At 46.1% G+C, this 16,486-nt stretch overlaps 2 protein-coding genes across 2 annotated transcripts in view; one reads left to right on the plus strand and one right to left on the minus strand.

The window, feature by feature from the left end:
* The window catches only part of LOC120838647 (potassium/sodium hyperpolarization-activated cyclic nucleotide-gated channel 3-like), a 45,410-nt gene that overhangs the window by 4,933 nt on the left and 23,991 nt on the right, over positions 1-16,486 (plus strand). The window contains exons 4-7 of the mRNA XM_042294259.1: positions 231-380; positions 1,424-1,645; positions 2,256-2,402; positions 13,160-13,400. Of these exons, the coding sequence (XP_042150193.1) occupies positions 231-380; positions 1,424-1,645; positions 2,256-2,402; positions 13,160-13,400 (760 nt within the window). The remainder of the gene's footprint in view (positions 1-230; positions 381-1,423; positions 1,646-2,255; positions 2,403-13,159; positions 13,401-16,486) is intronic.
* On the minus strand, positions 3,696-6,172 carry LOC120838645 (lysosomal cobalamin transporter ABCD4-like). Its single transcript, XM_042293983.1, has one exon. It carries the CDS (start codon positions 5,695-5,697, stop codon positions 3,838-3,840), a length of 1,860 nt encoding a protein of 619 aa, XP_042149917.1. The 5' UTR covers positions 5,698-6,172; the 3' UTR covers positions 3,696-3,837.

Raw genomic sequence — 16,486 nt, forward strand, 5'->3', positions numbered from 1 at the left:
TGGGAACTGGCTGTAAGAACCGGCTGTAGCAGGCAATGGAGGAAACGCGATTGGGCGAGGGTAGGCGAGCAGCTGCGCTACCACTAAACCCTCCCAGCGCTCTCTCTCTCTCTCTTTAGATCTCTTCAGCGTCACGTGGTAGATGTATCAAGATGTTTTCACAATTCGTCGCGCGCTTAGCGCACGATCTTTCCGAGAGTTTTCACAACGTCTGTTGTCTCACGGCGCAGTTCTTTCATTCGTCTGGGACGTATCTCCAGCTGGCCAACATCCTGGGAATGATTTTCCTGGCAATTCACTGGCACGCCTGCCTTCAATTCTTTGTGGGCCTCATGATGAGGTTCCCACCGGAGTCCTGGATCTCTATCGCCGCACTCCAGGTACTATATCTGTTGCGCATAACGTGTGGCCACAGGGAAATGACACGGCAGAATTGCACCCTCAGCTGGTTACTTTTAAGGAATAAAAATACAAGTGTTTGAAGATTGATTGTAAGACGGACGTGAACACCAAGATCACCAGGAGAGTCCCACCTGGAGTTTCACATACAATATGTGAAACAAGTGGGGATTCCAAGTTGGCTACTAAGATATTACGTTGGCTACTAAAAAAGATGCTCTTAATCGAAGAATCAGAAACTCCGCTGATCACCGCCCAAGCAGGTTAGCCCCCGATCATGTCGTTTAACACCTGAGGGTGTGGTGCAGAAAAGAAAAACTTTTAGTCGAAGGAACAGGCACAGAAGGGAATGTCTCAAACTCAGCGTAGAAGGTAGTTGAAAATGATCGTATCGTGGGTTTAACCTCTTTGTCCCTTGTGAATGTTTTTTGGGCTTGAAAATGCTTTCGACAAAGCGGATCTCTGCGTAGTAGGTGCTTGAGAGTGGCTCTGTGGGTATATAGAGGGTGCTTGAGAAATAAACCAGTTAGCTGAGTTTGAGACGTTCCCTTCTGTGTATCCTTCCACTAAAAGTTTTCCTTTTCTGCACCACAGTCTCAGGTGTTAAAGGACATGATTAACTACTACCAGCCCGCCTGGGAACTAGTAACTTTTCATTATTGGTTCCCGAGAACCTCCCTTAACTTAAACCGCTTCGCGCGACGGTCAAATTGGGCACACACGCAAGCGAAACAAGAAGCAAGTAAGAACGTAAGTGATACGTGCGCAGCCTGGTTCTTTGACAACGCTTCCGTCACAATGCAGACTGTTGGGTGACTTAGTGCTGAATTTGAGAATACATGGTAGTGCTTGAAGACAAGAACAGAAGAAGAACTGGATACCACTGTGAGTTCTGCTCCATTTGTCCTTTGTCTTCGCGTGCTACCATGTATCCTCAACTTCCGCCACACTTTTGATCGAGCTGAAATTCAGCTTCCCAGGATGCCACGTGGAACCTTTCTGTGGCGCAATGATGCCATTGCAGAAGAAACCGTGGACCGAGCAGTACTCGTGGGCGGTGTTCAACACAGTGTCGCTAATGATGACAACCGGTTACGGCCTGGGCAAGAACACGAAGCTGCTCGTCGAAGAATGGATCCAGGTGCTCGGCATGTTCGCCGGGGCCATCTGGCAGGCTCTGCTCCTGGGCTACGGCTCCAACCTGCTCGACTACAAGGACCTTGCCAACAGGCGACGCAGGGAAAGGGTCAGTTCTAGAAATAGTCACTGTTTACAAACAAAGCCGCGTTTGCCCACACCAAGTGTGGGCGCTGCTCGTGCGCAGAAACCCGATTCGCGCGAGATGAAGCGTCTGCTGCTCTTGGCGTCGAGGTACTTTTTCCTAAGTGTTTCTGTAAGAAGATGGCGCACCGAACAACCCACATTCTTGTTGAAAAAATAATTCTAGAAAATGCGTGCTTGTCAGGGAAGATGGCCTGTGAAAAGATTCGCGGGAACCTGTCCCGTGTCTAGAGCTGAGCCTTTCTAGAGGGTACCGAGAAATTTGCATATCTAGAGCAAATTTATATGTCATGTTTCAAAAAATAAATTTAAATGACGTTTCTTGAACTTTTCTCTCGTGTAGTCTAAAACAAATTCTAATATTTTTGAACACCCAAAGTCGCGATTTGGCACTAACGAATAATCATGATCACAACTGAATAATTTTAGTTTCTATCGATTAAACTAATGTTTAGCGAAATTCGGGGATGACTAAGTTATATTAGGGGACTCCAGTTAACTTTGCAATACTGAAGGAGATTGTACACATGTAGTCGTTATAATAGCGCGATCCTTTCTGTTTGTCTGATTCGCAGGTGCTTGAGGTAGAAGAGTACATGAGTTACTACGGCATTCCGAAGGAGTTAAGAGAGCGCATACGGTCTTATTACAGCTGCGAATTCCAGAAGAAAAGCTATCGAGAGGCTGCCATCTTGTCGTCGTTGTCCGGTCCCCTCAAGGAGGTATGTGAAACACGAAGCAACACCTGGCCAGTAACGTAGCCAAGGGGGGGGGGGGGGGGGGGGGGAGGCTTATAAGGCTTCAACGCCCCCCTCCCCCGGCCTATATCACCGCCTTCTGTGCCCCGCCATCTTTGCCTGCTGGGCTGTGGAAGGCCTTCTGAGCTTGCGCTGTTGCTCTGTTGTGCGGCATATCAGACGCTGCGCATGGGTGCACAGCTCAGTGACTCAGCATTGTTCGCCCGGGTAATAAGCACTCGAAAGTCTAATATACACATACACTTTAACATCCCTCCCTCCCCTCCACCCCCCATTCCCTTCCCCCCCTCCCTCCCCCCCCCCCCCCCCCCCCCCCCTCCCGGGCCGAGAAAACTTGCCAGCTACGCCACGGCATCCGGCCACCATGTTTTGTTTGCAGAGCAAGAGCAGCGCGTTTGTTTCTAAGGTGTTTCATCTGTGCATTGCATTTTTCTAAACATGAAAAACAATTTTTTTTTCTGGAATATCTACATTCAGCTGCACAGCGTTCTGTCCAGTCGACTAAAATTTAACTTTGTCAGTCGATATCGATACTGAAAGCAAATAGAAATACCAAAAATACAAAATTAAAAAAAAACACTTAACGATGATTTATTCGGGTCATAAATACCTCTTCAAGGCTACCCACCAAAGCAAAATAAGAAAAAAATAGGAAGCAGTTTTTATGGTGTAGAACGGTGAGGTTACGAAGACAAAATGTGAGCAGATGACCAGCTTTAGACGACACAGGAATATCAATAGTATATAAAATATATAGTCATACAAGTTTTTTTTCACAAAATATTTTAGGTGGAAAGTTGCATCATAACTATATACGCACTCAAAGATGTGCTGAATTTTATTATGTCGGGCCATGTTTGTGCTGCAAATATATATTAAAAAAAAGACATTGCAGAGCGGAATTTTCTTTTTAAAGCATGATTGTTGTGGAATTGCCTTTGACGATAGGCTACACATCTACAATGGGAAGGTGCCGGCTTTGACAAAGTATACAAAATATCAGTTAGTGAATTTAAGATGTTTATTTAACCAATCGTCATGTCATACTCGTGCTCCCCAAGGTCCGCCACAGTCGATCAAGGTATCTCAGAAAAAACACGTCTTTATTTCAAGTTTCTTTTGTCACGTCTAGTTTAAGAAAAGCGTTATCATATGCCATTTGCCCTGACATAAAAAAGTGTTTTGTACTCTTTCTGTATTTTGTCAGCCTTTAGAAATCGTAAAGTGTTCTTTGTGTTTTCTCTAAAATAAAAATTCTTGTAGTAAAAAAACAACAAAAACAAAGCACCGTAAATAAACTAAATTTAGTCGCAAAATATCTGTTGCTATAGTTAATCACAGAAAATCTATTCGCTTCTTTTTCACTTTGTCGCACAACTTAGAGCAGCATTATTTCCAATCATGCTGCACCTTCTTTCTGGACCACATTCCAGTAGCCGTTCTCTCCCTTAAGTTCTAGCACGAGTCCGGGCTCCCACCCTTCGACTGCTCGTTCGTAACCAACAGCTACTGTCACAATACCCCTCTCGGCGCACTCCTTGTGCAGCCTGGCCGTAGCCTCGGAATCCAGGGCAGACGTGGCCTCGTCCAAGAAGGCGAGTCGAGGACGATGGTATAGCAGCCTTGCCCAGGATAACCTCTGTTTCTCACCGGGAGAGAGCGCCGAGTACCAGGCCGCATCCAGTTCTTCATCAAGGCTGTACGCGCTCTCCAAAAGGTGCTTCAGGCCGGTTACTTGGAGCAGATGTTGCATCTCAGCGTCTTCGTCGGTCAGATGGTCGCAGGCGTCTTTGGACGGATACCGTATCTGTTTCCGTAAGCTTCCGCTAGTCAGCCAGGGGATCTGAGGCATGAACGCGATCAGAGCGCTGTTCTTGCACCGGATGTGTCCGCCCTCGATGTCCCGGAGCCTCTTGATGACCCTTAATAAAGTAGTCTTACCCGTACCGCTCGCTCCAGTTACGAGAACGTTGCGCTTGCAGTCCAGCATAATGGTCAACTTGTCCACGAGCACGCTGCCGTCACGGGGTGACTTGTAGGTGACGTCCATGAGTTCAATAGATGGTTTTTCGTCACTGACATCGTCGTCGTCTCCCGCGCTGCCGTCCCTTGCCTTTATTTCGGGTACCTTCGCGTTATTCTCGATGAGGGTTTGTAACCGTTCTCGGAGCGCCGCTATCCTGTGCGTGTTACCAGCGATGACGGTGACACTCCCGGACAAGTCTACCAGACTGCTGTAGCAACTGATTAAATAGATGGTCACGAAAGCGTTCGCGCTGATGATTCCGGCAAGTTTCGCCGCGGGTTCGCCGTCGTACGTTCCGTTGAAGATGGGCACAGCGATCACTAGAAGACTCAGAATGCTCCCGAGGTAGTCAAACATGTGAACACCGAACGTGACTGGAAGCTGCCGGTTCACCACGGACTGCTGAGCCTTGACCACTTTCTGTAGAATCCCGTTGGTGTTGTCAAGCTCGACCGGTTCGCCGTCCAGGAAGGCGATGGATTCAGAATGGGCCCGAATCCTGGAATGCTCGAACCTGAAGTGGCCCTCTTGCTTCTCTTGCTCGTACACACGGGGCACCACGGGGGACATGAGGAACTTGTTCAGAACGGTGAAAACCACGAAGAATAGAAATGTCGACACCGGTCCCATCCACCCGGACACTTGGTACGCTTTGTAGATATAGTAGCAGGTGGTGAACGGCGCCACGAACGTCGGGGGTAAGGCTTCGGCGAGCTTGCGACAGAAACGATCGACGTCCTGACTCATTCTCTGGTCCGGATTGTCCAGGGTCGTCTCCAGAACGTTGAGGGTGTAATGGTTCTTAGCTGAAAAGTACAACCCTTGCAGATCTTCCGTGAGAATCCGCCTCCATTGGACGCCGGCAGTGTTGGCCACGAAGGTTCTCAACGCCCTCATCTTTGATATGGCAAAGATGAGCCCCACTGCCATCAACGTCTGCATCCAGAAACCGTGCAGGTCTTTCTCTCCGAGCACCACGTAGTACTTGCTTGAGATGAGGCCCACTTGGTAGGCGACGAACTCGTAGCATATTGCCAACACCAGAAGTCCGAGGAGCAGCAAGACGGCGTTTCGTTTCCTTAGCACGATTCTGCACAGCGCCCAGAAGCGCCGCGCGAAGTTGAGGTCGAAACCCACGTTCTGCATTTGGGGCGGCAGCTGATTCCTGACGGCTCTCCCAGTCGGTCTGCCAACTTGACGCGGGTCAGCAATCTGTACTGGACTGCGCTCCATCGTGCGGGCGATTCCTGCGATAGCGTCGCGTATCTATGTCCTCCATTGTTATCGGCTTCACTGATATAGATTAGAAATATTTTAAGGAATTCACTTCAGCACGCGGCGAAACGCGGGTAACGCGAGATAAACAACGGAACGTGAAAAAGCAGCGCACTTGTTTCTCACCGCTCCGAAAGCTGCAAACAGGTTTTCTGGCGCCCCTTTCTCTTCTGAGAGCGAACGAGAGAGGGTAACGGGATAACGCCAAGAACCGCGAGGGCAACCCTAGCAAGCAATACTCAGCACGAACGGTGAGAGTGGCGAGCGGGGAGCAGCGTTGGCTGGGAATGCCGGTCTTCGGTTTCCACGTTGAAAGTCCGCGAGCTTGCCTGTTTCTTCTCTGTTATTTCTGGAAACGTGTTCTTGCAGCTGAAAGTAAAAGTTAAAGCTTGAAACAAATCTGACGTCGTTCGGACCCAGTGACGAGATAAAAGAACGCGTAGCGGAGAAGTACAAGCTCTTAATATATTCGGAATGAATATATGAATGATAGTGGTTATACCCTTCGTATTGGGCGGCAGCTGCTGCCACCTAGTCTAGAAACAAGTAATACATTTTGCCTTAAACTCCGTCTCCGATTCAAGTGCCTGATAACCATATATTTTTTATGTAAATTACTATTCTCTAAGCATTTTCCACCCATATTCTGACATCCCTTTCGAGACTATATATAGTGTTTTATCCTCCGTGATTCCATTCTCGTCAATACATCCAAGTGCTTCCGCCAGATTGTTTTTTCCCTCTGGGAGTTCTGGAGCCTGGGCGAAGCCCCATGCTTTCTATAGACCAATTTAATTTTACATTATTTTTATTACCATTAACTCGGCCATTTCAGGGATTTACATAAAAGGAGGAAAGCAGGGGAGTGGGATGCAATGTCAAGATTTATACAATAAAGTTACAATTCAGCATCTGGTCAGATCATGTTTTTTTTTTTTTTATTTATATCCCTGAAATAATTTCTGTTAGGTCGAGTTAGCAGTGCTATATCGGGCAGCTTTTACCACAGTGCGGTCGACAGTTGTAATGGTGAATTACTTTTAAGCTCGTTTGTGGAGTAGCTAAGGCAGCCAAGGCAAGCTGCCAACTGTTATCGGGTCGCGGGGATATCTGGTGGTGCGCATTTTTGCAATGTTTTTGCTTCGTCGATTCCGGTAATGATAGTACAATCTGTGTCGCGTTAACAAACTGGCACAACTTATTTGGTGCTGTAAAGAGAGACGCTGCTTTCTCGTGTTTCTTTGCCTTTGCACAATGTGTCGAGTTCCTTAAATTTAGTCAAGTGATTGCATATTCGCCTCGTAAATGGGCGTAGAAGGTTAATTGCGGAAGTTAGTTTACAGCAGAGTGGATAAAAATCGGAATTTACCTAAAATAAAATAAATTAGTTATTTTATATAAATCAGATTAATATGCTTTCGCGTTTACACTCGTCGATTCGTGGGCGGATCTGCGCAGGCGGAAAGTGGATTTTGGAGGCGGGTGGCGAAATCGACTTGTATCAGGCGGAAAATCTGGATTCCAGATTTCCCACCAGCGACTAGTTGATTTCGCTGCCAGGCTCCAAAATCCACTTCCCGCCTGCGCAGATCCGCCCACGAATCCACAAGTGTAAACGTGTCCAACTCGCTCAGATTGATCCAGATGGATTCAAATAAGAGTTTTTTTTTTATTATTACATTTTTCAGGCATGGCCGCTTGATTAATTCTTCGATTCACCCAATGACCGAAAGAAGTAGAAATTGACTGTAAAGTTAATTACATCGTAAAGTACAGTTTCCTTAAGAACTTTCTATTCTTGATGTAAACCACGCCGTACTATAACAAAGAAATAGCTCGATTGCTGTCATACTTTAGCAAATCGAGACAGTGTGGAAAAAGCATCCGTTAATATTTTCTGTTCACTTTGAGAGATAAACGATAAACAAAGAGTGAATACAAATATTTCTGTGGGGAAGGTTTGAATTAAATAATTATAGTAAAACCGGTGTGATTTAAATCACGGTCATATTGATTTTATTCTCCACCCCGGTTTACTGCGAACCAAGGCGAGCTATCTCAAGTGTTATTAAACATGAGGAAGATACATAAAAAGGGGGGACGGACAACGAAGACACGCTCGTTTTGTACTTAACTTATCTCGAGTGTGTTCCGCAGAATTAGTCGGGACACAAAAGGAGGGGGTTTGTGATGAAAAGTGTTTCCTTAGATTATCTGAGCCTCTATGGATAACACGTCTGGGCGAGGGTCGAACACTTTTTATATTACCTTTGTCTATGGTTCGGCACGACCACTTTTTGTCTGTTTTCGTTCAGAGTTAAGGAATGCCTGTGTCAAGCTATGGGGAACGCCACCAGCGGCTGGATTCAAGCGCATCAGGTTCCCTTTCCGAGCGTGCACGCCGTAAAAGCGCCATACAAGCGGGATTGTCTTCTTTGTGTTAGCGACATGTACTATTGCCCGGTACTGCACATTCGTGTGGCAGGAAAGCAGAACATGAGACCTGCGGTCAGAATCCATGAATGAGAAGAGCAAAGACGAGGTAATGTCAGATTTACCGAATATAACGTTAGAGAAAATTGATGTCAGCATCAAGTGTGGTTCTCTCAGCGTCCTGTTTTCTGACGAGAGAGCTGCGCGAATGGCTGGACTCTTAAAGAATTATGTTGCCCTAGCGGCAGTGTTCTTGCCTGGTGCAAGGTGGGCACGCCTCGCCTTGAGTAGCCTCGAGGAGGGTCCGCGAGATCAGAAAGTTCCCTTTTTTATTCGCAAAACTTGCTGTGCGTTTCTTTTTCCTCTACGTAAACCTACTATCTACACCCCATCACCAACCAACTCGACCTCAACAACAGCGAAGTCATCGGGAGTTCGCGGTGCCTCACGGAAAAAGAACCAGCAGCATCAAGATTTGCTCTTTGTTTCACTGATGTAAACTCTGTCGCCGGAAAATGAAGACTGCCAGCTCTAAGATGTTCGACTGAGCGGACTGGCCTGGCAGATTTTCGCCAGTTGTTTTCTACAATATTATGCTGCTTCGTTCGTGTACGTTAGATGTGCACAAAAACAAAACACAAATTAAAAAAACAATATTTTAATTTTTAATTTTGATTATTGCGGTCGCACGAGAGGATAGTGCTTTTTTTGACACCATGCATGGTGGTCGTGTCAGCGAAGCTGATTTTTAAGGGATACGTTGCACCGGACGGGCAGTGTAATGCAGGCTCTAATTTGAGCGTCCGTACGTTCAAATTTGTCCACTCAGTCATTACAGTGAATTATTCTTTTCATTACTCTCTAACGCTTAAACATGATGAAAAACAGCTTCAGATAAACAGGGTCGAAGAACGGGTAGAGAATACGACAGGGCAACGCGCACGCGTACTCCCTTAACGGTAGGGAAACTTCTACCGCTATATTGCAGAGATTGCTCTTGTCTCCCCTCTTTTGGTGACGTAACTGTTGTGGGCAGACACAGGGAAAAAATGACTCGAGAGACAATGGACTTTTTGCACATATCGACGGCACCAGGCGGTGGCTGCACGAACTAAAAATCGAGGAAGTGTCCTACCTGCGCTACCAATCGATAATGGGAGCTACGCTACCAGTTTCTTCGCTCTCTGAGCAGCGGCTCCTGCCCAACGCGACTTTACAGAGGGGCATCCGTAGCGTCCACCCAAACGTCGTGTTTTCCTTTCCGTCGACGTTCTTTTTTTTGTGTAACACAATTATATATATGCTGCAGTTACGTGTTCTACTCGCTGATATACAGCCTCCTTCCGAATTTCCTCGATTTTTCATTCCGACTTCCGCCGCTTGGCATCGGGCGCTCGCGCGTGCGCAGAACGCTTCTCGGAAAAGGTCCATTACCCAAGCGTTCATTATCTCTTCGATGGCAGACAGATGTGTCAGTGAGCCATCGGTGGCGCTATCTGAGAGGGAGGTACTGTATCTGCAATCGAACATGAGTGTGGAGTTTTGAGGCGATGTATCTGCACAGCTGGTCGCCTGGTGGACGTGTGTTTTTAATCTGTATGTGTGTAATCTGTCTAACATGTTTCTTTGGTTCACTTTCCTTTTAATAAACTTCAGTTGCGAGTCAGCCGTTGTATTGTCGTATTCTTTACCTGCTCTTCGTCCCAGTTTATCTAATGCTGTTTTTAATCATGTTTAACTGTTACCAACGGGCCCAAGTCACCGTCCTACACGCTAACGCATTTGAGCAAAAACACGTTTGTAAACAGTCATGCTCAAAAGCTAGCCGGGCCACCGTGGTTGGGAAAGGCATTGTTATGAAGCATAGGGCACTATGGAATTACAACATATACCGGGTGACATTTTTATTCGAAACAGATTTAAAAAAAGGCGTATTTACTGCTACGCTAAAGCCGTCTTCACTATATGTTTTTCGAGCTCGGCGAACATGCAAGGGGCGAAGAACCGTCACTGTCTTGTGAGTAATTAACTAAAATTTGTTAAATAACTTTTTATTAGTGAAAATGGACACATGATTCTAATTGGATACTGAGCGTCATCGAAAACCACAGAATCAACTCTTTTTAGGACTTGAAGCTCGTGGGAAATTTGGGGGTGCGCCAAAGTTACCACTCGTGAAGCAGGCGCAAACTGGCAGTGGCGGAACGCGATAACGATCTAATCAAGCGCGCACCGCCACTGCTGACTATGTGCCTGCTTCACGAGTGGTAACTTTAGCGCGCCCCGAGTTTCCCACGAGGTTCGAGTCGTTGTAAAAAAAGTTTCTTTAGTGATTTTCGATAACGCTCAGAAAGTCTCTAATTGAAACCCCACGTTTATTTGCACTAATTAAAAAAAAAAGTTCATTAACGAGCTTAGTTAATTACTCACCAAACTGTGACGGCAGTTCGCCCCTGGAGCATCTGCCGAGCTCAAGAAACATATAGCGAAAATGGCACTGACGTAACAGTAAAGACGATTAAAAAAAATCTGTTTTGAATAAAAAATATTTGGTATATGAGGTTAGAGGAATATGGAAAGGAATGATGTTGCCAAGGTTGTCTTTTGAAAATGCGGTATTATGCATAAAATCTAAGGTCGAATTTAGGGATCCGGCAGAGGGGCGTGGACAGACTGACACTGAGGGCGCACGAAGATACAACAAATGCGGAGGCATGCTGCATGTTTAGAGAAGCTCGTTTTAGCGAACGCCGTTTTACCGACCCCAGTTTATCGAATCCCTTTATAGAGAACCCAGTTTAGAGGAAATGGCAATGAGCCTCCTTTTAGCGAATTTGGCCGCCGCGAAGCCGCGTGTACGGGTAAATCATGTGAGTTAACATTTTTGTAATAAGCCGCCGCAGACTAAGAAAAAAAGGGTGTAGTCAGGTGCATCAGGCGCACATGCACCTTTTTCCTGAAAGATCCACCCTCCGTTACCCAGCCAGCGTACTTGTACACCGACAATGAGCATCCTCCTCTCGCTTAAAAACCCCTCGAGGTGTATCAGTGCACCGCCACGCTATGCGGGAGCGCAGCGGGGGGCCTGGGTTAACACGCGCACCAGTGATGCACGTGAGAAGTAGGAAAGTATATTTTTTTTAAAGCGTCCCCTTTTTGATAAACGGCGTTTCTCTAAACTGAGGCTCCGCTTTCTTTAAACCGTGCTGCGATAAAACGTGCCCATTCTCTAAAACATGCTTCGATGAAATGGCATTCGACCAATCGTAGTAAACCGCACCAAATGAAGGAGTGCAGGGCGACATGGGCTGGGCATCGTTCTAGGTTAGAGAGGCGATCAGCATGTTATAATTCGAACAAAGGCTGGACACTATGGAAGGAACACGATGGGCGAGGAAGGTATATAAGCATCTATATATGAAAAGTCTGAGCACTAAATGGACAAACCGAACCCGAAAACTGAAATTCAAATTTTAACGATCAAGTGCTGGGGCAGGGTAGACCACCTCAGTAAAAAAGGAAGTAAAAGAAGCCGAGAGAAAAATGTCGGAGGAAAGAATGCTGGGAAAATCAGTTTTAACTATGCACAGGGGACGGGAACAGGAAATAAGAAAGGAACATTGGTATGATAATTCACGCGGGAGCTCGTTGTTATTTGAGGATAGAACAGGAGTATTGAGCACTATAGGAGAGGACAATGTATGAGAAAATCAATACACGCTGTGCCGTGTGCCAAGGGGAGGACGGAACACTGGGGCACGTTGTGTTGAGATGCACAGGGCTTGCTCCTGCCCTCCCCAAGGGGGCGACGGATTTAGCCGGAGCGCTGGGGTTGGTTTGAAAAGGAGAATGGGAGAAGGGATGATAACGAAGGAGATTAGACGGCTGGTAGAAATTATCTAGGGGGAATTGAATAACGTACAACTAACTAACACAGCTGGGGACAGGCGGGACAGAGAAAAATTCGGACTCCCTCCCGCGTGGCTCCGGCCCATAGTCTCAACCCTGTCTGCGCTGTATCAATACCTTTTGCATACCTTTTCAACAGGACCAACCAACTAGCCCAACCTTATTTCTGTCTCCCAGTGGGCCGGGTGCTAGGGTAACGCCTACTATGTTTGGCCAGACGAAAATCGGTGACTCCCTCGCCGGGGGAAAAGGAGGAGGCTTCCGGTTGAATCCGCCGAAATCGTGAGAGCAACTTTTCTCGGATCAAGATCGAGATCTGGAGCGGGAGCTAATCCAATACGACCAGTGAAACACGTCTGTCTCGATCCCGATCGCCCAGTGAAATAGGCTCGCTCCGGAAAAGTCGATCCCGGCGCGCTCCAAAACGACCAGTGGAATTCGCCATTAGTGTGCCATCCGCAGACTTTCACAGCGAAGAGGGTAAAAAGGAGGGGGGGGGGGGGGGGGAAGGAGGAAGGGGGTTAGCATCAACGTTATTAGATTAGCTCAGCTACGGATCTGCTCATAGATGCTGCTTGCACGAGCAGTACCTCCCTCTGCCCCCACGGCTCGCCTCCTGTCGGTTGACGCCCCGGACGGCTGCTATGGTAACTGCAGTGCATTCTAGGGAATGCAAACGTTTCTATGCACATCGTCTAGATGGCGTTCCACTTTGCTCTATGGAAAACACAGTTTGTAAACGAAAATCTAGATAGCGCTTCAAAAGACGGGGGGCGTACTAAGTTGAGTGAGGGGGGGGGGGGGAGAGTTACTCCCCCCCCCCCCCCCCTTTTGCAGCAGTTCCACAACGAGGTAATCTAGTGAAGTTGGTTTACACGCGCCCCAGTGATACACCCCCCATTCTCCACTGCGCCTCGGAAAAGGGCGACCCCTCTCAGACGATTTACAGAGGCCAAAAGATGTCGGCGCCCAGAAACCTTATACTCGCTAACATCTGTGTATGTAAATAAATGTGGTGTAAGTACAGTTGTGTACTTCACGCTCAAATGCGTTGCTCCATGTTTTCCCTGTGTGACAGGAAGTGTTGAGTCACACCTGCCGCGACATCTTGGCGGGCGTTCCGTTCTTCGCCAGTGCCGATCCGGACTTTACCAACGACATCGCGGCCAAGCTGAAGGCAGAGTTTTACCAGCCCAAGGACGTCATCGTCCGCCAAGGGGGCACGGGTACTAAAGTGTTCTTCGTTCGCTCCGGGACGGTGGCACAAGTCGAGGGCCGGGTGGTCGTAGGAACTTGCACCAGGGGCTCTTATTTTGGAGGTACTTCGTCTCTCATCATGCGATCTGTTTCTGACGTCACTTCGCGGCGGCGGAACTGCTGTCGGTACGGCGCATGTGCGGACGCTTCACCTTACTGTAATCTGGTTTCTGCTAACGCGCAGATTTGTGACGGCTTAAAGCTAAGCTGGTTGGTTGTTTGTAAACAGCGAGTTGGCTTCTTTATTATTTGTAAGTTTCGTAAGAAAACAAATGGAACAGATGCAATGGCACACTTAATTGAAAGAGCCACGGCCTGTCGCGTGTAAATTTTCCCGCTAGAGTTAGCGGGCAAACAGAATTTGTGTGTACGCTAAAGAACACCAAGCCATGTGGCGTAATTTTTCTCCCGCTAAATTTAGCGGGGAAACTGAATTGGTGCTGAGATTGTAGAGTCATGAGAAGCATGTCATGAGCCACTGAGAGCAGCGTTCTCTCGTGCCACGCGAATAGAAGACCGGCAGCAAGTGCACCATAGAACACGGCAACGATCAGGTGCGCTGAGCGTGACCACTGACAGTCTCCTGCTTTTGCAAATATGTAATTACAATTCATTATAATATGTGGACGTGTCTGCCTTCTAAAATCTAGTGACCGGGTACTCGAACCGCCGCCTATAAACGCCTCAAACACGCGCCAGATTGAGCCGACATTGCCGGCCTCTTGACTTACCGAGATACCAAATGCTGAGAAGAACGGCACAGCAGCACCCAAAGTTACAATAACCTGTCGTGCTGTGGCAATGATGAAGTGAAACGAACGGAATAAGGGGAAACAAAAACTGAAGGTCGGTTTTTGCGGCGCCCATCCGCAGCTGCCTGAAAACGTCTATAGACGTTTATCGTTCATTTCGTTTTCAGTCACGTGGGTTCCGTATATTGTGTGGGGGAAGAAAAATGAATAAGATATTTCAACCTGGAATACGCGAGAAATAATAGGTGAGGGAAAGCAAGAACACGTCACAATCACGAATTTTTTTGTGAGCAGCTTCCAGCGGCGTGGAGAGATCAAAAAGATGTTTCAACGCATACCAAAAGTGACGACATTTAAGGTGGCTGCACCCTTGTGGAAAAGGTGTATATTATTTGGTTTCACCCTGCGCTCCAAGAGCCTTAGCTTCCGATTGTAATTGAAACCATGCCCTTAAATTCAATATATATATATATATATAAAAAAAGAAATTGTTTACACGAAAGTAATTAACAATTCAATTATCCTGAACTTTAATAATTTTCCTAAAAAGGCCTCTGGCCTAGGACCAAGACGACACAAGCCTTTTTGTGCGATGCGTTGTTTTCGCAATATTGAATTTATCCACCCTTCGCGAAACACCCTGTAAAGTTTCAGACAGAACAGTCAAAACAGTCAAAATTTGGGGCATGCACACTATTGGGGGCCAGGAAACTACAATCAATAATCGTACGCACAAAAAAGGAGTATTTAAACGTGTTATTTTTAAGAGCATATGGTCTGACATGTTTTGTGTGATTCAACCTTGCAGAGCGCTGGGGAGTTGGCAAAAGATATAAGGTTTTGTCTAGTCCGGACTCATTATTGTAACTTTTATTAAAAAAAAGCAGCCTAGCAATTTTTCGCCTAGACTCGAGCGACTCAAGTCCGGATTTACGTATCATGTCCGACACTGATGACAGGCGCCTAAAGTCGGAAGAATAAAATCGTGCTGAGGCTCTAAATTCTCTCAACTTTTTCAATATATTTTATTAAGTACGGGTTCCACAAAATGAACGCATATTCGCGCACTGGCCGAATTAAACTTTTATACGCCGAAAGTTTTACCGACGAGTCACATAGCCCCAGCTTTAGTTTAGGTAACACAACTTTTTTTTTAAGCCTTTGCAGTTATATTATCTATATGAGTTTCCCAATTAAATTTTGAATTACTATTTATGCCCAGATACTTTACCTCATTTACAGTTTGGATGCATTTGTCTCTTATGTGGTAGGCAAAGCTAAGAGGGGATTTTTTGTGTGTTACTGTGAGAGCGAATGCCTTAGAGTCCATTCGGCAGTTCTGCAAAAGTTTCGTTAAGCGATACTTTATCCAACTTGTTTCTGACAGTTCTACAAACAGCGCAATCATCAGCAAACGTTTTCACAGCCACACTTGTGTCAACATTGTCGGCTATGTCGTTGACATAAATTAAAGAAAATAGTGGTCTAAGACCGACCCTTGTGGTACGCCAGACAGCACGTCAAGATGTACTAATTGGCATCCGTTGATTTCAACAAATTGCACTCTATTTTTCATATAAGCAGCAGTCTTTGTCACAAAGCGAGGAGCAGTTCCAACCCGCTGCAGTTTTATTAGTAGTAGGGTGATGCGGGATTCTGTCGAAGGCCTTGGACAAGTTCAAAAATTATTGCATCAATTTGTTCTTTGTTATTAATCGCATGTCCGAAATCGTGCACTGCTGAAAGTAACTAAGTAGTTGTAGACAGTTATTTTTCTAAATCCATGTTGAAAGTTGACTAATATGTTATGGGTATCTAGAAAAAACTTATGTGACTGGCGATGACATGTTCTAGCAACTTACAGCAAGTGATAATTATTGATATTGGTCTGTAATTTTCAGCAAGCAGTTTTCTCCCATACTTATGTACAGGTAAAGCTTTTCCACAAATCCAGTCGGGTGGAAGACATCTCTGATCTAAAGAGGTCCTGAACATGACATTTAAATATTGTAAAATTATTTCTGAGTGACGTTTCAGAAAAGCATTCGGGATGCCATCAGGACCACACGAGTGTTTTACATTATGGTTTAAAAGTAGATGACACATGCCGTTGATGTTCAAGTTTATATCTTTCAATATTGGGAAAAAAGGGACTGATTCAATAGTTTCTTTAGAAGTGCATGGCGGACTAAAACATCGTGAAAGGTACTGTTAAACTCATTAGCAATTTGGTAGGAGTCAGTAATTTCATTTCTATCAACATGGAGTTGTTCAATAGATTTCCTGTTGCCCGACAAGCACCCCCAAAATGTTTGGCGTGCTTCTTTCATAAAGTTTACTAACGTTGTTTAAAAAAAAATAATAGTAATCGCGCGCTGTCTTTATTTTTTGTTTCA

Source organism: Ixodes scapularis, unplaced genomic scaffold (genome assembly GCF_016920785.2).
Source record: "Ixodes scapularis isolate PalLabHiFi unplaced genomic scaffold, ASM1692078v2 PGA_scaffold5__190_contigs__length_132052651, whole genome shotgun sequence".
Classification (NCBI taxonomy): Eukaryota; Metazoa; Arthropoda; class Arachnida; order Ixodida; family Ixodidae; genus Ixodes; species Ixodes scapularis.

Coding starts and splice junctions, on each gene's coding strand:
- LOC120838645 (XM_042293983.1), bottom strand. CDS start 5,697: ATGGAGCGCAGTCCAGTACAGATTGCTGACCCGCGTCAAGTTGGCAGA.